The following is a 27,562-nucleotide window of genomic DNA, read 5'->3' as shown; positions in this document are numbered from 1 at the left end:
TGGATGGATGGATGGATAGATGGATGGATAGATATATAGATGGATGGATGGATGGATGGATGGATAGATAGATGGATGGATAGATATATGGATGGATGGATGGATAGATAGATAGATAGATGGATAGATAGACAGACAGATAGATAGATAGATAGATGGATAGATAGATATATAGATGGATGGATGGATGGATAGATGGATAGATGGATAGATGGATGGATGGATGGATGTGTAGATAGATAGATAGATGGATGGATAGATAGATATATAGATGGATGGATGGATGGATAGATGGATAGATGGATAGATGGATGGATGGATGGATGGATAGATATATAGATGGATGGATGGATGGATGGATGGATAGATAGATGGATGGATAGATATATGGATGGATGGATAGATAGATAGATAGATAGATAGATGGATAGATAGACAGACAGATAGATGGATAGATAGATGGATGGGTAGGTAGATAGATAGATAGATAGATAGATGGATGGATGGATGGATGGATGGATGGATGGATGGATGGATGGGTATTTGGGAAATGTTTGCGTTGCAGCAGCATAAAAAACAAAGGCAATCTACATAAGAGAAATTAAGACACAGAAATAAACAGTCCAATATATTTCAGAAATTGAAATAAAATAGCATTAAAAAGTTCAAAGTAAAAAAATATATATATAATAATAATAAAAAATATATATAATAATAATTAAAAATATATATATAATAATATTAAAAAATATATATATATGTACATGTGGAAAATATACATGTGGAAATACAGATCTCAAGTAACAAATATAATGCAGGATATTATTGTGCAAGAATGGATTATTCAATAAAATAGAATGAGAATGAAAAATGTCCAGTATATTTTAATTCTGTAATAATCAATCTGTGTCTCTCTCTCCTTCAGTGTACATATCCAGGCGGTGAATGCCATTGGCTCCAGTCCCTTGAGTGCAACCCTGCTGGTGAGGACACGCCCCCTCCCTCCAGCCCCGCCCCCTCTCGAGTGCTCAGCCTCTGGCCCTCAGAGCCTGAAGCTGAAGTGGGGCGAGAACGCCAGCAACACACACACCCGCGCCCTGCTCGCCAACGACATGCTCTACACACTACAGATGGAGGACAAGAACCACAGGTGGAGTAAACACACTGATCTATACCACTCTTACCTAATTGTTTACCTCAAGAAAGAAAGAAAGAAAGATAAAACGTCAAAAAAGAGGTGTCAGTATATAACGGTATTGCTGATAAGTGAAATACTGTCACACATCATTAAGCGCCTCTCGTACTTTTTCTGTCTTTTTCTCGTGTTGTCCTTCCCTACACTTCAAGAATCTTGAAGTAGAAATCCAATCTACACTTCACAATATCCGTTCACACCTCTTCACATATGCCTCTAAGTCATTTACAGCGGCTCCTACCCTACACCCTCAGCTCTACTGAATTGTAAGTGTTGGGGAATCATTTCCCCTGCATGTCCTCCTTCGCCCTCTGACGCAGTTGACCAACCTTGAGCAGCCGTTATCTCCCATAAGGAGGGGCTGCCCTAGCATTTTGTTGATGTTGCCAGTTTGTGACCGAGCAACTCTCGGTCAGAGATAGTAATTGTTGTGGGACACCTGGAACACATAAGCGACAACAGATGTGATTCAGTGTCCTCAGCTGTTTAGTCTATCTATTGAAGAATGGTGATTATTCTCTCTGAACTAGCTAATTACACGGGTCAGGGGTAGAATTCTTCAGAATTGATTGTGGCGTCTCAACCGTGTGGTCGACTCGTGGCCCGTGACATGTCTTGTGAATTCTCCGGCCGAAGCTCCAAATAAACCGTCAGTGTTTGACATCAAAGCTCCAGCTCTCCTCGTGTCTCCTTTTGAGTCGGTGACTCCCCTGTAGGGATGCATATCGTTGACTTTTTTACGATACCGATACCACTGAACAATACTGATACTCAACCGATACATATCGTGATACTTTGAAAATGTATCATCCCACAATTACTCCCATGAAGCGCTTTACGATATAGTTAACATGTCAAATGAATATTAAATTCAATTGTGGGACTTCTTGGACCTTTTAGTACTGAACAAACAATGAAAAATACATAACAAATATGAAGAAAACTGATTATGGAATATCTTTTATAACACCCGCCATCAGGTGTGCCGCGTGAATAGCACATCTTGTCAATGCAAACAGACCGTTATAGCACCGTTATAATTAATGTTAAACCTGAGATTCGACTAGTGACATAATAATAATAAATAAATAATAGAATAAAGGTCATGAGATCTCGGCATTGCACAAACAAACAAATCTCATCTTTAAAATCAACATTTGCCTTCACTGGTGAGAGAAAACAAATCCCATCACAGTTCATTTGTGGGACTTACCTTTCTAGTATTGAACAAACAATGAAAATATGAAGAAAAACGATTATGGAATCTAATTTATAACACCCGTCATCACGGGCCACGGACTCACTTTTAAAATAAAATAAAAAATAAAATCTTTTTTTTTTTTTTTTTTTTTTTAAAGTATCGAAACCGGATCTGATTTCGGTACGGTATACCGTAGCCACCAGTAACCGATATTTCGGTAATACTGGTTACCGGTATGCATCCCTACTCCCCTGCTTTGCTTCAGAAGTTTCCCCCTCAGTAAGTCTTTACGAGAATAAAACGGCTGCAAAGTGGACGATAAAGTGCCTTTTTGCACACTACTTGCGATGAAGCTATCCCCATGAGAACATCCTGGATTATTATTGGTGCTGAGACGGTTGAAATCAATATCATAGTATTCATATTTTAATACGTTTGTAAGTGTTTTTTGACTAAAGAGGCACTCGCCAACAATAGAAACACTTATGTAGAGACGAGAGAAGATTAGTTTCACATATGGATCCTTATCTACGTCCCGGAGATTGAAACTGTGTGAGGTTGTGTTTTCTAAACCGTCCGCAACCCATTTCTCAGTCTCTTCAACCCACTGCCAGTCAATACAGCAAATCAGGACCCAGAAGGTCAATACACACACAAGAAGGGCAGAACATGAGCACCTTGAGAGAAAACGATGGACCTTGTCTGCATGGAAGTGTGTGTAGGTGTTATGTGTGTGTGCGTTTTTGTTCCTCTGTCTCTTTATATATAACCAGATGTACCAGAGAGTAGGCACGTCCAGGGCATCTGCAGCCAGCCTCCAACAATCAAGGCTCTATTTAACTGACTGGTCAGACAGGTGTGACAAAGAGAGAAAAAGGGAGACAGAATTATCAGACGGAGGAGGAGGGAAGAGGGGGGTGACATGATGGCTGACAGAGTGCAAAACATAATTGGAAGAGGGCCAGTCTTTTATAACATCCAAAAATAAATGATTTAAAGGTCTCCTATTATACTGTTTTTCCTCAATATATCACAGGTCTCAGATATATACAGAACATGTCTCTGAAGTGTTTGGCTCCAAACACCAAACAGATCATTGCAGCATTACCCATAATCCCCTCTGTTTCAGCCCTGTTTCCAAAGTGCTGATTCTCTGTCTGTTACTTTAGATGAAAATAAGGAGCCCCTCCCCACGCCCCTCTGAGAGATATTTGGTTAAAAAGAACTCAATGGTGCTCTAGGAGGAGATTCAGGTGATAAGGTGGGGGGGGGGGGGGGGGTACCTTGGTTGGTGATTGGCTAATGGTTACACAAGCTAAAAAAACGTTATGACATCATAAAGTAGCCCAAATCTGATCAGCTCATTTTCAGACAGGTTTTTATAGAAATGGATCAGAACAAAAAGAGAGAGAATCTTTTTTACTGAAACTTTCAGAGTTTCTTTACACAGAGGGGACACATGTTGATGTAGAAGAGACATGGAGAAGTGGATTTTGCACAACAGGTGACCTTTAAAGGAGCCAAGAAGAGGGTAGCAGAAACAACAGAAAGCAGAGCTACTTATATTTCCCTGCTTGTCTGCCCCCCTGTCAGATTACCCCCTCCCACCGTCCAGCGCTCCTCCATTCTGGTTGGCCGGCTATCAGGGTTTGAATTAAGGCTTGGCTGGCATCGGGTTGGCACCCATGCACCTTGGCACCTCTGTAATGATCCAGAGTGCAGCGGGTAACAGATGGGACCGATCCGGCAGGCTACGATCTGTTAACCTCTCTCACACACACACACACACACACACACACACACACACACACACACACACACACACACACACACACACACACACACACACACACACACACACACACACACACACACACACACACACACACACACACTCCTGCCGGCCAACTGAGAACAGCTGTGACCGTTCAGAGTTGCTAATTGGCACAGTGATTAGTATGACGGTATTCTGGTGTGTGTGTTACTATTTCCTGTGTATGAGCATATGTCGACATACACCATATTTGGATTCGATGATACTTTGAGAAACATCTTGGCATTTGCTTTACATTGAAGTAAAACAATTGCTTTCTTGATTTGACTAAATCTGTCCTTTAGATTATATCATTGTTGTAGTACATGATATATTTGATCAAACCAATCCTGGGTAAAACACACAACGATAAATTCAAGTTCAAATTAATTCCAGTTTTGAATGCCACTCTTGTGAAAAGAACAGCCTGCTGTTATTCATTCTGCTTATGAAGTAATTACGTGCTCACGACTCTATTGAAATAGAAAAGCATAAAAAGTACATTTATTTATTTATCTGTACTTTAATAGTTTTACATGTTCTGGATTTAAAAGTTTGGTACAGAAAACCGTAAGAAGATAATCAAAAAAACACTCACGTTTTCTGTTCCACAGTAGCTGTTGATAATCGACATAAATTGCTTTTGCCATTTTACTATATTTATTTTGTGCGATTTGTGCTTGGACTCTGATAGTACGCTTTTACGATTTATTCAAGTAAGAGAGAATTAAAGCTCAATTCTTTCAGCAGGGACAGTATTTTCTATATCTCTCTTAGTTTCTCACAAGCCACTGCCTTCAGAGTCCACCCTCTTTTTTATCAAGTAAGTTGTTGATTTTTATATTTCTAGCTAGAAAAATGCTAATTATGTTAAACAGGAGAGTTTGATTGTAAGTGTTTTAGTTAGACCCACACAAACAATGGCAGCATCTCCACACAGCCCAGGAACAAATAGAAACACCAACAACACACTCTCTCCTCTTCATTACCACAATTTCCTCCATGAGGAAACTCTCCATCAAGTATAAGTGGCTGAATTGCCTCATAAGGACCATGCTTGATTCCTGACTTGATTCTACCTAATTGCTTTTACGTATGATTCATCACTTCCAGCTTCTGGTGGCTGTGACGTGGTGTTCAGGTGTATTAGGGGCTGCATTAATGTGTTTTTATTTGTGTGTGTGTTTGCAGAGGGTTATGGTCTAAGCCGGTTTACAGGTCTCCTCTTCCCCCTTTGCTTTCTCAAACCACTCTATTAAAGTGAACTAGCAGGAAGTTTTTTTCCACCATGGTTTTCTCATTGCTAATAATAATGCATCGAGGGAGATACTGAACGTATAACGTCTTGGATCGCTTCGTAAACAAACATATTGAATAACTCCATGCAATTTCTCCAAATGCAATTGTAGATTTTTGCCAATAAATGACATCAATGCAATTTGTTAACAAAATAGCATTAGTGTCCATTTATGTTATTGACATTCACCGACCTTGTCTCATTGCCTCTCCCTCTTTGTCTACGGGAGATTCATTTATTATTCATTTTGTTCCATCGGCAGAAAGGTGACTCCGCCATGGAGGACACGTGGAGATATATGCGACCCCTGTCGTACATTTTATATTTCCCACCTCATATTTGACCCTCTCGGTTTCTCCCCATCCACCTTGCCATGTCTCTGTGGTGTGCAGATTATACAAACAGCCGTTTTCTCAGGCTTCCTATAATGCGTCCCTTCCTTAGCTGCCCTTGCTCCTACGTGCCTCTTCCTCTCACAGCTTATTTTGCCCGCTCTTATCAGCCTGTATGCAGACTTGTTGCTCGTGTTCTGCCCTCCCTTTTCATTTTCAATCGCCCTTCTGGCCGCGGGATTGGGGATGTAAGGGCGCCATGGCAACACAGGCAGTGCAATGCAAACGCTTTCTGACATTGTCTTCAAAATAAGGACGAATGCGTGTTAACGACGTGTTTCAGGGGCAAAGCTGAAAGCAGTTGCTGTCATCCATAGGACATTTTAATCCATATATGCACTACTGCCTGTCTGTCCACCCTTTGCCTATGATCTGTTCTTGAGCCCTGTATCTTCCTATGTGTCACTCAACCGGCTCATTTCTTTATTTCTGCCTTAATGCATTCATTCAGCTACTCTATAAAGAAAGGTATTAATTGCTATAATAAATAATTGCTTTTATTCAAACTGACTTTTATATAATTTCTGTGCTAATGTAATGATGATTTAAACACATTTATTCTAGTCAAATATGCAATTGATGTAACTCAGGTTAGGGCTAGGGTTAGATTATCAATGTAATGTGGATAAAGTGAATCGTTAAGCTTCATGCATTGCTAAGAGCTTATTATAGTCGAAGTGGAATGATTAATCATTTTAATATTTCCCAAAAATGAGAGGTAAGGGGTTGACCAATCACTACAGAGCCGGCCAGCTAACCAATCAGAGCAGACTTTCTGACGGTTTCAGACACACAGGCCGTTTCTCAATCGCGAGGATACTGGCTTCCAAGCCAATATTTCAAGGATGCTACGTCATCGAGTGCCGTCGAAGGACTGTTCCAATCTCCAGCATACTTGGAATTCCACCGAGGCCGCGTCCTTGGTTTGGGGGTAATTAGAAGGCTGCACATGGGTAGACTTCGCGTCCTTAAAATCCCCACAATGCTTTGCGCACGGACCAATTTCCCCAAATATGTGGCGGAAAATGTAAGGCGGGGCCTCTCATATGACGCACACCTGCACACTTGCTAGCCTGTTCCACTCTTCGTTTTCCGAATGCCAGGAAGGATTCTTGCCTAGCTTCTGAAGCAAGTGACTCGGAAGACATGTGCTACCAAGCAAGCATCCTCGCCATTGAGAAACGGCCACAGGCAGTATGAGAACAATAAAGAGCTTTTTGAACATTTAAGCATGTCACAGTAGAGACACAAAATACAAATGTAAACCTGGAAATGAGCATAATATTATGTCCTCTTAAAACAAGACGAGCGTCCAAGTATCAGAAAAATGGGGACTCAAAAAATACAAATCTATTATATGATATTAGTGCACGATTCCAATATTAGAAAGCGACATTGTGAACGATAACAGCTCCTTGTCTGCTTCCGACCTCTCTGTCCTGCTCCGGTCGTGTGGACTGTTGGGCTCTTTGGCTCTGGTCCGAGGATGCGGTTCATCTCGTTAACTGTGGCCTGGTGATTCTGTGTCTGTGTTTAATGTCCGTGCTCTGCTGAGTGTTAATTATTTTGATGATGGAAAAGTTGATGTATTTACTATGTGGGTGGTCATTTTGTGTCCATGTGATTGAGACTGAGGGTGAAAAAAGGGCGGCTCGGGCACAGTATTTACAATGCAACTAATTCTCCCCGCGCTGGGTGTTAACTATAGGGCAGTGAGGCAAAGTATTAATAACATCATATATCAGATACGCATCACTTCACTGTACTGCACATAAAGAGCTCATCTGGAGTTATAGCCGACTACTAAACCATGACCTCTCTCATGTCTCCTTTCTCCCTCCCTCTCTCTCTTCTCTTTCCTTTAAGAGAAAACTTTCTCCATGCTTTGTTTTTTATTTCCTTTTCACCCTTTTCTCACAATCTCCATCCATCTCTGATTCCTATCTTCTCACCTTGGTTTTTCTTCTCTGTTTTCGCTCCCAAAAACACTTCCTCACTCAGACTCCTGAGGGATAGTGAAGATAAGTAACCAGCTTTCCAATTCAAATCCGCATTTCTCCCTGACTTGCTCAATTGCTCACTTATCATCTCTCCTTCAGTCCATCAATCGGTCCGTTCATTCGACCAAAACCGATTTTCCGTGCTCGATTTGATTTAGATTTGAGACTGCCAGTATTCCTCCTATTTGTTTTTATTAATGCTCACTCCTCCATTCCCATCAGCATCCTTGTTTCTTTTCAAGGTCTCAACTCCCTATTTCTCACTGAGTGTGTTGTGCCAAACCTATCCTGATAGAGTTCAAGCCATTTTTCAGGGGTACAAATATTCCCTGGTGATAAAACACAGACTATAATTTGAAATGACAACAGGATTATTTTACAAGGTCAACCATGTCATGCACCAATAACTTTTAATATGAACAGTTAACTGAGGATGCTTGCTGTGAGGAGCTGTTGAAAGTCACATTAAAATGCATTAATCCAATCCAGAAGTCAATCTCCAAAACACATGTTGTGATAAGAGCAGTTTGATGCGTCATCAATCACTGTCCTTCTTAGCCAAGTTTCTAAAATGAGCTTCTCACCTCATCTCTACCTTCTTCTAATATATTCATAGCACCATCACTCCTTCCTCTCACCTTCACCTCCCTCTCCACCGTCTCCCTTATCTTTAACTCACTTATTCTTTCTGCCAGGTTTGTCCCCAAGTCTCTCCCTATTGTTCTCCTTCACTCCTTATTTTCCATTTACTGATTTCCCCCTTTAGATTTACTTTCTTATTTTCTTTATATTTCGTGTCCAGGTTTGTGACGATCTACCACGGCCCCAGCCACACCTACAAGATGCAGCGATTGACTGAGTCCAGCAGCCACAGCTTCAGAATACAGGCCAGCAGTGATGCGGGGGATGGTCCTTTCTCCGACACACACACCTTCTGCACCACCAAGTCCGTGCCTCCTGCCCTCAAAGGTAAACTCACCCAGGAAGCTGTTACACAACTTAAAGTGGACCTATCATGCTATATTTGAATAACATAGTGTAGGACCATACCTATATAAGGCATATTTATACTTTTTATTTTTCAAAATACCAAACAGATCATGCATTTTAGCCATTCCTCATTTCGCTCAATTTAACACTGTCTTTGCATCATGGGCTGATTCTGTGAGAACAGCACCATCTACAGGCCTGGCATATGTACTACAGCGTCTCCAGCGCTTTCCAACGCCAATGTCCGTGGCTGTCTCCTCCTGATTGGTGGAGTTGGCCCAATAGCCGTAGCGCCACTTCTGTGACGTCATAGAAGTGTTCAAATCTGGATCAGTCTGTATCAGATCAGTTGCAGCCCCTTTTTAAGAGATGTGGGTATGGAGGAAAATAGAGAGGGTTGTGTTTTCTGACACTTGGTGAGTTCCCTGGAACACCGGGGACACATATTCATGTATAAAAGACGTACAAAAGTGCATTTTGCATGACATGGGACCTTTAAGTAAATACAGTTTAAGTGGGGCATACGATATATTAAGCTTAACCGCTTAACTTTTGTAAAATGTTGTGTTATTTCGTTTGGCTTGTAAAGGACACATATGTTTGTAGTCATGCATTCGAGAATAAGAGGTAAATATTTGATTATGCTTACCTAGTATCTTATGTTTTTTGGACATTTAACCTTACTTTATATAGCATAGCATTTAGGCATTTGAAGCATTGTTGTGTTCATTTTGTAAAATGCAATTCAACATCTTGAGGACGACTGTGTCAACCATATTATATCTGTACCTTTTTATACTCTATTAAGGGTCAAATATTAGAAATGAGTTTGACATATAGATTGGATGTAACCACATATTTACTCCGAGTAACCCGTTTTTATTTAGTGATATTTAAATCTCCACTTGTGTAATATCTAGGCTGAGTTTGAACTTAAATGGTTGTTACAACCTGCTCTGCCAGTTTAAGAGCAACACTGACGGCCCCCAAAGAGGCGATAAGCTTCCCGAACAGGAAACGGAAATACATTTCTTTCTGTTTTTCTCATAGAGATGACATGTTAATTGTTGTATGCTTGATTGTCGCCTCCAGCCTGCAGTCTTTCTTGTAAACCGAGAAGCAGTGGCTTATTATACTTGCAATAATCACAGTTAAGAGTGTCCTCTTGGGTGATTTACCCAGGAAGTATTATGGGTATGGCTGTGAATGTGCAGCACAGCATTGATATATCCATAAACAACAGCCTCAGGAGTCCAAGCAGCTTCCATCAAGCTGTTAGCAGTTCATGTGCTGTCTAATGGTGTTTCCTTCCTTCAGGATGAGTTTAGACAGTTCAATGAATAGGTCCCTCTAGAGTTTAGTAAGTGTATGCTGTATTAAGCAGAGCAGTCACAATTGGATTACTGTTATGTTGTCATCATCTAAGAAAAGTATTGCTTTGCAAAACTGTCATCAACACAGAGAGCTAATTATACATTATTCCGTTTTTCAGTGTTGAGGCTTCAGATTTTAAGAGCGATATGGATGCTTTCTAATGTTGTATTGTTTTGAATAAGTAGTATGTATGACATTAATGGAATTGGCGGTCATGGGATTGATATCATGTTTGGATGTCATTTATTCCAACAGCTCCCAGAATGCACCAGCTGGAGGGGAACACCTGTGAGATCACATGGGAGACCATCCAACCAATGAGAGGAGATCCTGTGAGCTACGTGCTACAGGTGCTGGTGGGACGCGAGTCAGAATACAAACAGGTTGGTCTCACACAAACACACTCACACACACACACACACACACTCGGGTCGTCATGGCTCTCTAGAGGCTAAGATAATTAGTCTCTTTCTTAAAGTGTGCACGACTTCTTGGAAGACATTTTCTTATCTCCCTGAGGAGCAGAACAATTCAGTTTGTATTTATGAGGAAGGCATTCAAGAGCACTCAATTGCCCACACCCCTAGACGCAAATTTGCACATTGAAGAATGAAACACACACACACACACACACACACACACACACACACACACACACACACACACACACACACACGTCTTCTCCGCTGAGAGATAGAATATTCTGGAATTGAATGTAATCTGCAGTGCCAGCAGGATTTCTGATTGGTATTGAAAGATGTATAATGGGGATGGCAACACACACAGATTTTGACTGCACTTGTAAATACTGGACAGGGCAGTTGAGCGACGTGCAGATTAGTAGATTGCACACGAAGAGACATTGATCTTCAGGGACGTTTTACTCTCCGTTATTCAATTACTGACCGGTTAGAGGGAAGAACTGCTGATACTCACCAGCAGACAAAACCGCAGCTGTGTGTGCATGAGAGGATGCGGGATGCGTATTTTCTCATTTCATTACGTGTCAGCTGCCAATGCAAATCTGTGAAGCTGCTTTTCAGACATTTATATTCTTCCCTCTCCGTCTGTTTGTTCCTTTTGTGTAAACACACAATGAGGAGAACATCGACTGGGTGCATGCACCACTGTTTGATTTGCACATTTCATTCATAAATACCAGAAGGAAGGACATTCTGAAGGCTTCAACAGACAAACACTTACAGTGACACACACGTACAGTCCACCTGTTGCCTGGAACATTGTGTTAAATGCTCTCATATGCAGGAAAACCACCATTTTGTTTATACAACCCAATATTACAAGTCTCAAATTCGCCTAAAGTGGTTTTATCTGCACTCTGTATAACGTATACCCTGAGAAAGTCTGAAAGAAACCTAAGGAAGGAAACAGAGAAGGGATAATTTTTTCTACTTTTTGAGGTGTCAGGTTTAGGTTATTCAGTTACACAATCAGCAAGGCATTGTTATATAAAGACTTAGTAGACGCTCATGTTATATATCTTGATGTCCTGACAGATGTGCACGGACCCTTTTGTAAATTGCCTCATGCTGAGAGCTTCACCGTGCCAACAATATAAAAACAAGCAATCATAGTTCACTGTGACTCAAGCTACTTTGCAGGTCTCTATTCCATCCAAAACACCAACCCACTCAATTTGCTCATGACAAAAAAAAACATCCGCCAGTGAGTTTTTTGTACTAAAACGTTATCGATTGCACTGTAAAAATTGTACGTGCCCCTTATTGAGATTATACATGCTTTTGCACACGGCTTCATTAACTCGTTTCACTCCCTTCACAGGTTTTCAAGGGAGAGGAGGGCGTGTTCCAAATCTCTGGTCTCCAGGGCAACACAGACTATCGTTTCCGTGTGGGCGCCTGCCGCCGTTGCCAGGATACGTGCCAGGAACTGTGCGGTCCCCTGAGCCCGTCCTCCTTGTTCACCCTGCGTCGCCAGGAGACGGCAACTTCGGGAGAGCTGTGCCCCGTGGAAACGGGCAAAGGCGCGGCGGGCCTGATCTCCAGCGACGAGCGCTTCGCGGCGCTCATCGTGTGCGTGTTCGCCGGCTTCTCCATCCTCATCGCCTGCTTGCTACAGTACTTCTTCATGAAGTGAGGGAATTTTAACTATAGGATAGAAAGAGGACGCAAAATCACAGAGAAACTCTAAACAAAAGAAGCGAATGAAATCAGAAGAAACATTTGATTTCTACTTCTAAGGCTATGTATGGTCTTTTTTTAGTCAAATTATCAATTCTGGCTTTCCTCGCCTTGTTCCTGTCGTCTTCAGCCTTCACTGAGTTTCTCCTTTCTCTCTACGTCTCTGGTGTCTTGTCTGTTTCTGTCGAGGGAAGCCTTGTGTTAGCTGTACCTCGGATGGGAAAGAAAACTGATAATCAAGCCTTAAAATAGCTGTGAGCGAAGCAGTTGCTCCTCAGACTGAATTGCATGTTTTTTATTTTGTATCTTTTTAAAACATATTTGATTAGAGAACGTGTATATTTCATGACGGTCATTGCCTTACTTTTTGTTTTTCAATGTAATTTGCTTTTTTTTTTTTTTTTTTTTTTTGCTGCAGTCTTTTTTCATTTCAGTCATATTCCAATGTAGGCCTACAAAGCTTTAGCCGTTCATACTTTATTATTCAGTTACTGCGGACTGTCAGTCAACACATGCAATTCATATCTGCTCAGCTTTTAACATTCAATCATTCACTCATCCAGCTACCAAAGTGATGCAAAAAGTGTGGTGTAAGATGCTGCTATCCTGTGATTTTATTATATCTAAGAAAGAATGGAAAACCAGTAATCTAATATATATACACACAATATATAAATATATATTATAACAAATATCTATGATGCTATAAAAGTGATGTAATATAAGTGATGGCAATGTAAGGTCTGAAGGACAGTGTGAAAGGGGAGGATTCGACCCTAGGTGCTCACAAACAGCTGCTCTGAGGTCAGTTCAGCGGCTGGAAGGACCGCTTTGAATGCTGGTCTCGGATCAGAAAATGCGCCCTTGTAGGTATTTGATTGCTTGGCACAAACTGGCTCTAGCGTTAAGGAAGCCGGGCTGGGATTGTGATTGGCTAACTCAACAGGAAATGAGCTGATCTCAGTCCTTCTTTATTCTACCATCTCAACTACCAGAGCTGCGGCCTTTTAATCTGTAGCTGATGAGCCCGTCGGACCCAAAGGTGCCAACAGCCTGCCAGTTAGCTGCGCTTCTCAGAGCTCTGTGTGTTAACCAGGAGAGCAGTTAGCTTGAGCTTTACCCCCCGCCCCCCCCCCCCCACCCTGAAATGTCTAGCCAGAGCAGTGCTGAAGCTGTTGTTTCTCCTTCCAGCTAGCCTGTGAATAAATACGTTTGAAGACTCTTCCTCCTCTTTTATCCTCTCCTGCCCATAATTATATGTAATGACTTTTTTTTTTAGCTCTGGCTGCTCTCTTTCTCTAGCCTTCGATCCATTCTTTTCTTTCTGCCGTCTCTCCCTCTTTCTGTTCTCCCTCCCCCTCCCTCTGTTCTTTCTCTACATAACGGTGCTTTATTGACATGTAATCAGAGCAGTAGCAAGTCAGACGGACATGTTCTCTGGGGATTTGAACTAATGTTCACTAACCAAACAAGCCTTTGACAGAACACAACTCAACAGTGCAGGGCCTTCTGACACACACAACACCCCCTGACCTCCCGCCTGACACCCTTTATCCCATCCCGAAAAACAAAGCCAAGGTACAGCCCAATACATACCCTGATGATCCAAAGAAGTCACCCTGACCCGCGTGATTAATGTGTGACATGTCTAATTCTGTCAGGTGGGGTGCAGGGGAAGAAGGACTGGGTGGGAGGGGGTTATGAAACAGTGGGGGGGTTGCGGCCAGCTCTGATTGGCAGCCTGTAACGTACCTCAGGGATAAGGCCTTACAGAGGGTTGATCTAATCCTGTCACCCCCATCGCTGTCATCATCATATTAGCTTCTCGTCCTCCGTTTTCTCTTTCTTTCATTTTGATTTGATGCTGTATCTTGTTCTCTGTCAATGCTGTGCCTTGCTCCTGTACGTGTCAGTAAGCAGTGGTTTACTAGCTCAAAAATACCTTTGCCAAAGTTGATGGGAAAGTTAAGGTAGAGTTCTTTTCTAGGTTTTATTTATACTATATATTTGCATACAGTACTTTACATGCCAATTACAGTGCAATCTTCATTTATTTATTGTTTAAAGATTAAGAGACAAGTAGTTATATACTAATTTTTTCCTTGTAGCATGTTTTTTTTTCTTTTTCTTTTTTTTAATGGATGTATGTTAGATCGTATGATTAAGGCCAGCATTCCTTATCTCAGTAACCCTTTAAGTATTTCTCTTACAGCTGTTGGGAACCTGTAGCTCATCAGTCCATGCATTGCAGTTATCATTGCCGTTTCAAACATGTAACCAAATGCCTTTGTGATTTCTTTTCTTTTCATCTCCTGTCTTGGCCGTGCACAGCCGAGCAGTTCTTGTATTGCTTAGAGAGACATGTAGCAAAGCAAGGCCTTAGGGTCAGTTCGAGTCATCTGTATTGGGATAAACGTCGCTGCCTTTGGCTTTCTCTTTTTTCCTGATTAGTGTTATAATGAAGCTTCTGATATCTTTTTACTGTTTTATTGCCAAAGTGCAGGCTTCTCGTGTCCACTAGATGTTGCGTTTGCAGTCGTCTAAAGGGTTCTGTGATGTTCCTCTGTGACGACACAGCATTACGATTATTATTATTGTTATTATTATTCTCTCAAAAGGAAAAAAAAAAGATTAACTTGATCTGTGATTATGCTTCTTTTCATATTATCTTTTATTATTTTGTTTTGTAAAGCAAAATGTGCCATTTATGAAATGTGTAGCCCCTTTCGAATGAGACTTTTTAACAACCTGATTTCACACTGAAAGGTAAAAAAAAAAAAAAAAAGGCAAAAACAATCATTTGATGATTTCAGGCAGATGATGACAATAATAATATTGACGATTCCTTGTTCAGGCTAGTGCTGGTATAGCAGTAGTTAGTATTTTGTATCCAGTATTTTGCTAAGAGATGATATACAGAGGTATCTATAGAGCTATAGAATGAAATGGTAATACAGTATGACTAACAGAGTTCAAGCACTTTTTTATGCCGAGCATTAGTCTTGATGAGGTTAATAAGAGCGAGAGGAGACACAAATTCTCTGTACCAAACACTACTGCCAACGCCGTCTGTTACATTCATTGGCATTATTCTGTCGTTGGCGTCACTGTGACATTGGCATTACTGGAGCATGGTTCTGTGCTTCTCAAATGGCGCCTCGCTACCTGCAGAATGCAAACTACGGCAACAAAGGAAGTACAGTTTGAGTACGGTTCCTTTCTCAGACGTGCTAATGGCGTGTCTACCTAGCTTGTTGCATTGTAGTCGACAGGTGATATGTGAGCTCTCCTGTCTTTAAACCCCTGATGTTATGTTGCCCACCCACAGCCCCTTTATTCCCCTTTACAAGCCTTAATGCCCCGGTGGGAGAGCAGAGGTGATTGGCCGAGCTCAGGCCAGTCATGTTAGTGTTGTATAGTCCGAGGTTAACGCACTGTTAACTGAAAGGCTGTGTGTTTGTGGGCAGGGTACTCCCTTCATGTGCTTTGTTGTTTTTGTTCTGTTATTTTTAAATGCTGGTGATTTTATAGATACCCCCCCACCCCCTCCCCCCCCCCCCCCCCCCCCCATCCTGCATGTCCTGCACATTTTGCAGGTATGTCAAGAACGAGAGACTATTTTTTCGCCCAACAACCCCCACGTCTGTGCCTTCTGATCAGTTTATTTTTTCATTTTTATTTTTTTTATGTTTTGTACGTTTTACAGTAAGTAGAGAATTTTGACTGAGAATTTGGCGATTTGAGAAACGTACAGAGACTCACAGGTATTTAACTATTTTTTAAGCGAGACAAAAAAACAGAAACATATTTTTACCTCACGATTTAAAAAAAACAAACATTCCAATGTTGTCATGGTCTACGAATTGAGAAAAAAAAAGAAATTCATGCATTTCTTCTTGTATTGTAAATGTTAGACAATTTCATATGCATTATATAAAAGAAACTGCCATATCAATTTTAATGTATAGATTTTTGCAAATACTACCCTATGTATGTAAGACGTAACTGTATCGGTAGCGTATATATAATATATTTATGCCCAATAAATGTTTTGATTTTTTTCTGACTTTGATTGCACCTGTTTGCTTTATTGTGTGTGTCGTTATTCATCCGCACTTTACCTACATATACACTGATCTACATTTGAATTTTTTGCATGATTACATTTTATACAGATAGCTTGACTGATATTTGGTGTACAAACTATCAGTATACCCAATTTGAATGCGAAAACTATTTCGCTGACATTTACAATTTACCATTGTGAACTATTGATTTTTGTCTTCACGGTTCAATGAGAGAAGGATGATCCTGCTCTGATTAAATATGCAATGTGCTGTTGTAAACAAAGCTGAGGGGCAATCAATATTTATAATGTTGAGGTTTAAAGGAGGATTTACAGTCTGCATTTTGTCTCATAACAGTTATAATTATTTCAGGTGACAACATTTAAAATGACGACAAATGAATGAAACTAAAGACACTTGTATCTTTTGTCACACCGTTATAGGGAGCTAGAGTTAATGCCTGAGTGTCCATTACACTTGACCTATCAGTGAGAAGGTGTGACTGGTAGATTTACTCATTAGTGGTTTCAATAGTGTTTCGAAAGATAGCCGAGGAGAGTAAATAACGCTCCCTTTCATCCCCTGCGGAGAGAGACTGCTGCTCTGCACGCTCAATCCCCCCTTTGCCCTGCAGCAGCCCAAGGACAACAGGGGAATAATAGCCTTTCGACGTTTCGTGCGAGCAATTTGTTGCACACAATAACAGGGTTATTTAAAGTTGTGTACAAATTGAATAACAAAATAGGAGGCAACAACACTCCACTATCACACAGATATATTTACTTGACATTGAAAACCCTTAGATTGTGCACCATAAGCAATCAACTAGATAACTCAAAGTGGAAGGACATAAAGTGGTCAAAGTGTCAAACCAGATTGATGCATTTCACTTCAACATTTAAAAAAACATCTTCCCGGGGGTGCATGCCCCCAGGCCCCCCGAGAGGATGTGAGGTCCACCCCCAAATAAAAATAATTAGATTCCATACATTTTCTTTTAGTAAACGCTGAAAACGGGTCCCACAGAACCAAACAGCACACAAAGGTTAAAGGTAAGCATATAATAATGTTAAAATGTGCTAAACGTATACACTGGAAAAAAACAAAAAAAGAGGAGTAAAAGTAGCTCACGAGTTGTTTTATTTTTGGAAAGTAGCTCTCATCCTAAAAGAGGTTGGAGACCCCTGTTATAGAACAATACATTTGACAATTTTAAGCTTGGCCTACCATTTTATTCGAACGATGAGGAATGACAGAACCACTGAGCTCACACAGGCGCTCAGGGGTCCTACAGACGCGGCAGACAGAAGTATCATTAATTAGACAGAGCCCACAGTATGCGGCTACGTTGCAGAGGTGTGTATTGTATTTCCAGGTGAGCAAAATTGGCAGGGCTGTCCCTCCCTACAGGCCAATCATGCAGGCTGCATGGGGCCTCACATTGCGCAGGGGGCCTCCCGCCGGGGGCCTCGGCTTATGAGCTCGGCTTGTGCGCAGTTCTCAGCGCAGTTCTCCGCGCACCCTATTCCCTGTAATAAGCATGTTTTGTCTTGACTATATTACAACTATATTATAATAAAATAATATTGTATTTATAGTATTGAATTGATTATGATTAGTAGTCGAAGTAGTTTATTTTCCTTAATTATGTTTTAATCTTTTTGAGGCTACTATTTGGCAGGAAATGCAGACGTATTCACCTGTAAACGCATACTGAACGACATACATGCACATTTACCATTTACCTCACTGTATAAAAAAGTAACTGTGTTGATAATAATAATAAGCAGGAATTATATTTGCAAAGTACTTTGTTTCCAACAAACATTTTTTCACTCCTGTCGGTTGGGAGGGGGGGGGGGGGGGGGGGGCTCATCTCACAATGTCGCTTGGGGCCCCAAGTTGGCCAGGGACGGCCCTGAAAATTGGTGACACAAATGTATAATGGCCATTGAAGAGGGACTGACTATCGGTAATGTAGATATTTCTGATTTTTGACATCAAAAGTGTAGCTGGCCCACTTGTAGCTTGCTAAAATAACTATGCCCATTATCAGGTCATATTTCTTTTTTTGTGCCCAATACTTTTATACGTTTATGACTTAATGAAACTAAATATTCCCAGCAGCTCCAGCACTAGGCACTTTTATGTTTAATGCTAACTATCATAAGTTAACTCAAAAGACACCAAACTGAGTCATGGAACATAATAAAGGGTATAGCTACTAACTATTAGCAGTTTAACTTTATCTTTGTCAGAAGAATAGCTTGTCATGGTGTAAATGCACACCAGCTACCAGTTAGCAACAGCTAGTCATAACTATTACCAGCTGTAAAGTGGTCCTGCATGAACAAGCACACATCTGTATATAGATTAAAATGGATTTTAACTCCTCTTCAAACCCAACCCCCCACTCTTTGTCATCGTATAATTGAAATTCACTCTCACCTGCTCAGCCCACTTCTAAATAAACTACCATTATGTCTGACTCGTTAATTACGCCTCTCTTCTTTCACCTTTTGTTTTTTAATGTCACTTTTCATTGCACAATTCTTCTGAAAAGAGCCCTCTCATCCATGTTCTTTCACCTGTCATCCACCCACTAATTATCTTGAATGAGCTGCTTTTATTTAATTATTTTTGTCTCTTTCCCACAGGCTTTCAGAACCTCTGCTGAACAGCTTCGCCTCACAAGGTTTTGCAGACACACGTGGTGTATGGATCATGAGGGGCATAAAGTCTTAGAGCCCTGTGTTGGGGGGGGGTGATTCTGCAGTCTTTGAAGCGGTCTTATGTGATGGAGTGGTGCTGTGCGTTGTGTCCGCAAAAATACAACGCCAGCATAGATGAGAGAGAAGTTGTTGCTGGGTCTCTGTGTTAAGATTGCAATATTCTGAATGCTTTTACACCCCACTGAGACTTGTATAATTTAATTGGATATGCTGTAGCAAGATCACACAGGGAAAAGATGACTGGCCCTGTTAAAGAGCAGCGTGTGTCTTTCAGTCCACTCTAACGGCTCCTACACACGGCACGTGCGTTGTCGCTTGCCTGCGGGGGGGGCTGAAACTCGACCAACAACCAATCACATGAATCTCCCGCCCCAGACACACAAGCACGCGGTTTGATTGGCTAGAGCTTGTACTATCATATGAATCGATTGGCTGACGCCTCCGTCGAGGCGGCAAAAGTATAACATTGCTCTACTTTTGCAGCGAGCACCACAAGAGAAGCTACGCTTTGCTCCCACAATGCAGTTCGGCGAATCGTGACGTCACCCCATTCAAAGTGAATGGGCAGAAGTGTTGAAGCGGCAACGCACGCCGCCGTGTGTAGGAGCCGTAATGGCGCATTTCAACTGCAGCGCGTAACACGGTTTAAGCGTGCCGTGCCAAACCCGGCCCGTTTTTTGTTGCGTTTCCACTAGGGGTGGTTCCGGCTATGAGTACTTTTCACAGTTTTTCTGGCTGAATATGCTAAACTAGTGACGTGAGTGGCTACAACTACAACACAATGAACATATTTTACAGTGATTTAATTGTAATACACATTTCAAAATGAAGCCGAAGTAACGACACACTGATACCGGTTAGTAAAAATCATGAATTAATGCTTTGACAAGTCTGCAGACAGACGGCAGGCGAAAAACCTTTTAAAATGCGTGTTTTCTGAATGGAGATCGGCTAAGCTAACGCTGTATAAGCTCCGACCGTCCACACTCACAACAACGGCCTATAGAGATAAATAAACCAGTGACTGTATTCGCCATGACACAGACAGTCTGTGGTTTGTACTTGTTTAACTTTTGTCTAGTTTCTGAACAGATATGAGGAGCTGTTAGCTCTGAGTGCTAACAGCTAACGGCTGATGTTGGTTTTGTGGTTCACATTAAAGATGACATCACGGCTCCGCCTACACTGCGTTACTATAGTTACTGCCCCAGCTACTAAACTGTATTGGAAACGCAGCATAAAGTGAGCCTGGCCCAACAAGGCCTAACTATACCTTACTAAGCCGTGCGAGGCCCTGCAGTGGAAATGCGCCATAAGTGCGGTGGTCTTAACTTCAATTATGTGTGATGTGTGTTGAAGGTTTATGTGAAGTGTTTTGCTTGTTTCAAAAATATTCTTAGCTTGCATTTTGCATCTCATATCTGCTGGAGACTAAAAGCTACCTGATTGTCTAGTGCAGGGGTCTGCAACCTGCGGCTCCAGAGCCGCATGCGGCTCTTTAAGCCCTCTACTCTGGCTCCCACGCTACTATCAATATTATTTCTGTTATGTTGTGTAACTGTTTAATGGTGTTATCTAGCTACCCCCTTCCCCTTCAATGTATAGTGTTGGTCCACAGCGCAAACGTATTTGTTTAACAAAATCTGCATCTAAAATTGTGGCATAGATACGTTATTTTCCCCTGTGCAATTCCAGTCTCACATCTCACATCACATCGTCATTAACAAATATCGGAAACAGACCGAAAACATTTAAAAAAAAAATAATAATACTTTATTCCGAGTGTGCTTGCTTTTCTCTTTGAAAGTCATCACATAACGGCATTGTAATACACGGTTCGGCTGCATTAAATATTACATATCTGCCGTAGTTCTCTATTTATAGAGCCCTAATGAGAAGACTTCTAGACAAACATGAGGAACTGCCGCCAACACTGAAAACGTGACGTGGATCATAAATATATCAGCAATTAAACAACATCTTACATTTCTTTCACACAACATGTCTCCTTGCAGGATCAACACTAATTCGGCTGACTTTTATGTTTGATCCAATTGGTAGATAGGCTGTATTTACACCATAAACGTGCACTCCTGATATAAAGCATGTTATTGAATTTCATTATTTTTATTATTAGATATTAATTAGGGCTGTCAAACGATTAAAAATTGTAATCAGATTAATCACAGCTTAACAATTAATTAATCATGATTAATCACCATTCGAACTATGTCCAAAATATGCCATTTCTTTATGTATATTGTGGGAATGGAAAGATAAATGAAAGAAGGCGGATATATCCATTTCACATACAATATGTATATGTATGTTTATTATATAAAATTGTTTTGTATGTCAAAATGAAAGACAACCCACACACCTATCAATCATCAAACCGTGGGGTCTTATTTCATTACGTTTTGATTTCTATCAACACGTAATGTTGTATCGATGTATATAGAGATGTACTACAGCAAAAGTATTCTCCGTCGGGACTTCCTGCAACAACACCACGCTGTTATCGTGATTCTGATTGGCCAGAAGACATTATCAAAGATGTTCTATTGAGAAGATGATCACTACGTGACAAAAGTTTTCAAAACCGTTTATAGTCTTCGGTATTTCCATACAAGTGGCTACTGAAATCAATCTTACTAACTGCTATCTGTGCAATTTACTCAAGTTGGCAGACTTTATTTTGCTTACTTTAACATCATTGTTCATGGTGGGGCTAAGCCATTTCTTAGTATGGCTGTAGCCTACTACCCCAGCCATACCTTGGCGCTGCCACTGGTGGGATGTATGGGGCGGGCCATTCTGCGCATGCGTTAAATGCGTTAAATATTTTAACGCAATTAATTCAAAAAATTAAAAAATTAATTACCGCCGTTAACGCGATAATTTTGACAGCATTCATTTTAATAGGATCCCTATAATAGTTTTAGTATAATAGTTAATTAAAGACTGTATATAATTACTATTTTGCACATCTCTTTCAAGTTTTCAAGATTTTCTAAGGTTTATTGACATATAATATACACAAACGGTGTAGTTATGCAATGAATGAAAAACTTGGGTCGCAGGTTCCTCAATAGTGCATTACAAGACATCTATCAATATTTGTGCATACCTCCTGCAATGTTAACTATGTTGAAGCACTTATTTTAACTGATATTATACATAATGTATTATACTCTTATAAGATGTGTGTAGATAGTTAATCTCCGGCCTTGTCAGGTATTGAACAATCAATAAATAAAGAACAAAGAATTATTAAATATAAAACACAGAATTTGTGTGATTGTACTAAATGATTTACAAATAAACACCACTGCATATTTACAACTGTTAAACATGCTGATGTAACGCAAATTTTTCCAACTTGGGATCAAAAAAGTATATCTTATCTTAAGATGATCGATGGCTACTGCCAGTGGCGGCTGGTGGAAATTATTTTAGGTGGGGCTATTGTAATGGTGAATAAACCACACGGGGAACATTTTGAGAAATTACCCCTTAAATTAAATTGGCTACACTATTTCATCGTTGCTGTTGTATGATTGGTGTTTAGCTACGGTATTAAGCATCTACAGCACCTCCGCTTTTAGGGTTGACGTAGACCCAAACGTCGCCCGGAGGTCCCCCGGTGTTGTTGCGGGAGCTGCTGCACTAGCTAACGCTCCACTAGCTAACGCTACATTAGCAAAACAAACGCTTATTTCTTTTGCAAATGGTGCGGCGGGCTTCAAACACATTCCCCTCCACTGGTTTCAACCAAGCACTAAATTTGATGTTTTCCAACCAAATACGGTTGAACTGACACTTCCCCATATTCATTTGTAAGTATATTCGAAGATACATGAGTTTCTGACTGCCACAAACTGAAGCTTGGTTGCTAGGTTATTAGCTGGGTGTTCTCCAATAAGGGGCCGGGGGAAACAAAGTCAGTGATTACTGGTTCCATGTTGATTTAATTCAATACAAATTGTTGGGATGAACTGAAAGGCTATTACCGTACTGGTTACTTTGCAGCCCGGACTTTCCCCCCAAAACACAAGGGTAAGGGTGACCTTACACCGGGCGCTGACATTGGCACCCGGTGATAATCAGATTTGATGACGCTGATTGGCTGAAATTATGTTTCGGAGCCATAGCTTACAGATAGCAACAGTCAGCTGCTAGTGGCTGCTGCTGCACTGGTTGAGGGCTCCTCTCTTAGCGCCCAGACGAGAGAGGGTAATGATACAGGGGCAAGGCCAGGCAGGAAACATTATGACTTATCAGTAACTTTAGACATCGTAACACCATTTTAAACAAGATTTTATTGTAGATTATACATTTTACTGATACCAATTATATAATATTTACCTTGTTCATTAAAAATTTAAATTACATTTTTTATTTTTTTTAAATATATATTTTTTATTTTAATTTCTTTAATTTTAATTTTTAATGTGGGAAGAGGTGGGGCGGCGCCCCTAGGCCGCTGGCTACTGCCTTATTTCCAAAATGTGCCTCTGAACCTTGACAAGTGCATGTTTCAGGCTTATCAATTAACAACAGGAGGGGTCACAGACATAAGACCAGCTGTTAAATAAAGCTCTTCTGACATAGCTGGCATGTGGGTATATATTAATGTTGCCCATTATGGGCACAATACATTTTCACCCATTTATTAATTACATGTTTTAAATTTGAGTGTTTCCTATCCCCTAAACCTCCAGGGATGTACACAGTTTAATACTGGCAACTTTTTATTATGGGAAATACGAAAACGTCTTTTAAAATTACAACTCCCAGTAGAGACGTGCCATAGATAGAGAACATGTTGCGAAACACAATAGCCAGCATGTGTAGTTCTGGGGGAGGGGGGGACGGGGTGGACCCGTTCAAATCCAGTTTTGGACAGTCTGCCGTGGTTCCATCCCATTTCAAGTGCTGTTCTACGCTCGGCGTAACCCTCGGAGCCAACTCTCCAATCACAGAGCTTGAGGACTATCACAGGGTTTGCCAAGCGAAGCGGTGAGAATACTTACTTCCGGGTGTAATATTCTCTTAAGCAAATGAGCTGCTCCGACCCTCGGTCCTGACGGACTCCAACTTGTGTTTATTAATCAAACAAATAAATAAACACAAGGATAATTATGTGTTATTGTTGAGTAAATGGAGAATTGCACAGGGGAAAATAACGTATGCCACAATTTTAGATGCGGATTTTGTTAAACCAATACGTTTGCGCTGTGGACCAACACTATAAATTGACGGGGAAGGGGGTAGCAATAAAGATAACACCTTTAAACAGTTACACAACATAACAGAAATAATATCGATAGCAGCGTCCCAACCACCTTGGTAACAATGAAAACGTTGTACACAATTTCCCGAAGTAATCTTCGTAATAACTAGCAAACTAAATATCATGTACATCCACTGCACACATAATCTGAAATAACAACACATATTTCTCGCATCAAATGACATCAAAACGCATTTTAATGGCCAAAACAAGTTTAAAATAGGCATTTTCCACCGAGAATAAAACGAAGTTCGGCCATGTTTTTTTTTTCTGAAGGGAGAAATTTGAAGATCACGTGACATAGACGCCAGCCATTGGAATGAATGGTGAAAAGAAACGTAGGGATCTTACAATTTCAGAGGCGTTTTTGTAGACATACTACGTCCCAAATTGTGGACCAACGTAGTTATTACACGTTTTTTTATGAGACTGGGTGGCTCCCTTGAGCTTAGACAAAAATAAGAAGGAAGTAAAATACAAATATTTGTAGGACTATTTATATTATCTTGTGTATTTTGAGGTGATACTGTGACACATAAATACAATTTTAAAACGGTTTTAATTAGGTCAACCAAAATATGCGTCACACCTCCTGCTACAGTCCCGCACCAGCGCCTTTTCTTACAGGTGAGTAACCTGACCCCCGGCTCGATGAGCGAACTATGGATAAATCAAAGAAAAGAAAAGTATCGGAGGGACACAGAGGGTTTCATTCTGCGTGGTTAGAGTTATCTGCTTTCACAGCAAACGATGCTGGCTTACCGGTATGATATGTAGAGAGAAGTTGTCAAGGGTGCTGCAGCCTTTACGTGTTGGAGGAAAAACACGGAAGAGGAAGACAGCTAACGATGTTCAGTCATAATTCAATCCCAACTATTTTTAGGGTGCAGCTATAGGTTTTATTTATTTTAAAGTAGGGCTGTGTATTTTTTTTTATTCTCCTTATACGAGTTCTTTGTTTATTATTAGAGGTAAACAGTTTTCTATAATGTAATAAATAATACATGCAAACAAACTGTAGTTTTTGTCTATAATATAAAAATATATACAACGTTATAGGCTATCAAGCTATCAAATATGTTTTCCTGCTCAAGACAAAAGAAATTGGTGGACAAGGGGGCAAAATGGCTCTTTCGGTCAAAAAGGTTGCAGACCCCTGTTCTCGTATGCTAGCATGAAGAACACAACTTAAAAAGAAATATCAGAGTAATTGTGTTTTTACTTTTAGAAGACCTTATCGTTGACAGATACAGGCAGGAGATATTCCCAGATGAATACAAAAAAAGTAAGATACAAGTGGATTTTTACTCTTTTAATGAAACATTAAGACTAATAAATAGTATGTCATGACATATGTACACTCATTTATGAACAGATACATTCTTGAGAGAAAGGAGGCCATGTTTTGAAACCCAGTGCAGATTGGTGGAGGCTGCTGCGGTGATCTGCTGAAACCATCTGAGCATCGAGTGTATAACCTCACAGAGCATCTATTAACAAGCACATCATCACTTATTTACTTTACAAAATGATATCACTCACATTTCCGTCAGTTGAATACATTGAAATACATTTTTTTAACAAAAATCAATTTTCAAAACCTCCTTGTAGATGGTATAGGTTTTCTCATTTGGCCCATTAGCATCTTTCTATTACAGTTTGCACAGCATCATGCAAGTCACCCATTAAAACGTTCAACTGAGCACCCATGCAATTCTTCATCTGAAGCATTTGGTAAATCTATAAACAAGACAAGACAATATTTAAACATTAAAGATGTAACTGCATGTGTACACTGAACAGTTTTGGGGAACAATTCATGCCAAATGTAAATGTAGGCATTGATGGTAAAAAAAATCCAGTTAACTTGAGATGATTTCGATCATTTACCAAAGATGAACATTGCAAACATCAAATACAAAAACCCATTTCTAAACAAGTGACTGAATGAACAATTTGCTTTGTGTGTTTTATGATTGGATGCACAGATTAGCACATTGTCCTCGCAGAACAGAAAAAGTCATGTAAATTGTACGCAGGTTACTGATATCAGCACACCTGGTGGTGAATTGAAAAGCGGGTCAATGGTCACAAGTCTTGGAAAGCTGAGCAGATAACAATAATCACCAATCACTTTCCTTTTGTCTTAGGAACCAAACTTAGGCCCCGTCCACACGGAGACGAAACGGAGACGGAAACGAACCAAAGTTATTTTCAAAAAAGTCTTCCGTCCACACGGAATCGGCTCAAGAAACGTGTCCGTTCACACAAAATACACTAAAACCAGTGAATAAGAACCCCCGAGCATGGGCATAAGGCATAAACAAACACATAAATGTCCACTTGTTGCTGATGGTTGTAGTAGAGGAGCTGTAGATTTTGCACTAACATCTGTATCATGGTCAGTAGCGTCTGGAACACGAACGCAACCCTGTGATCGCCATTGTTGTTGTTGGCGAAACGCATCAGCAATGACGCAGGAGAGGCGGGGCTATGGCGTCATCGTTTCAGGGAATGATCGTATGGGGCGTACACACAGAGCCGCAAGCGTTTCGTCCTCAGACCTACCCACTTTGGGAGCCGTTATCAAAGTGTATCGGATTCGGGCTCCGAATCCGCGTTTCCATTTCGGCCTCGTTCCGACGAACCGTCTGTCGATAGAGAACATTAGCGGATTCAACTGATATCGTCTCTGTGTAGACGGGGCCTTATACTTGTTAAAAAATGTTTTACTTCATGATAACTGCTTAAACCCTGATGTAAATTGTCCTTTTTTCTGATGATTTCTCAAAATAGGCCAGAGCCTGCAGCTTGAATGAGTATAAAATGTTGTGACGTAACAATGTCTTGAAAATGTTTGCATTGTGTATATTATCTAACAACCCTAAAATTGACCTGCAGTGTGGCTCCAATGAACCAGACTCCACTCTCGATTGGCCCTCTTTGGCAGCATCAACAAAGCATGGACTTGAATTTCCAAGATACAGGGCGTTCAGTGTGTCAAAACATCAATAACAGTATTTGTACATATTCACACACTGAC

General features: G+C 40.6%; 1 protein-coding gene across 1 annotated transcript in view; it reads left to right on the top strand.

The window, feature by feature from the left end:
• Window positions 1-16,490, top strand: part of fndc3ba (fibronectin type III domain containing 3Ba) — an 82,637-nt gene extending 66,147 nt beyond the window's left edge. Inside the window, exons 18-21 of the mRNA XM_079692854.1 lie at window positions 926-1,150; window positions 8,701-8,867; window positions 10,518-10,645; window positions 12,066-16,490. Coding sequence (XP_079548980.1) covers window positions 926-1,150; window positions 8,701-8,867; window positions 10,518-10,645; window positions 12,066-12,380 — 835 coding nt within the window. The 3' untranslated portion in view covers window positions 12,381-16,490. The remainder of the gene's footprint in view (window positions 1-925; window positions 1,151-8,700; window positions 8,868-10,517; window positions 10,646-12,065) is intronic.
• The last annotated feature ends 11,072 nt before the right edge of the window (window positions 16,491-27,562 follow it).

The sequence above is a fragment of the Notothenia rossii genome (assembly GCF_949606895.1).
Source record: "Notothenia rossii genome assembly, chromosome: 7".
NCBI lineage: Eukaryota > Metazoa > Chordata > Actinopteri > Perciformes > Nototheniidae > Notothenia > Notothenia rossii.
Note: the sequence above shows the minus strand (reverse complement) of the source record. Positions and strands in the feature narration are given on the sequence as shown.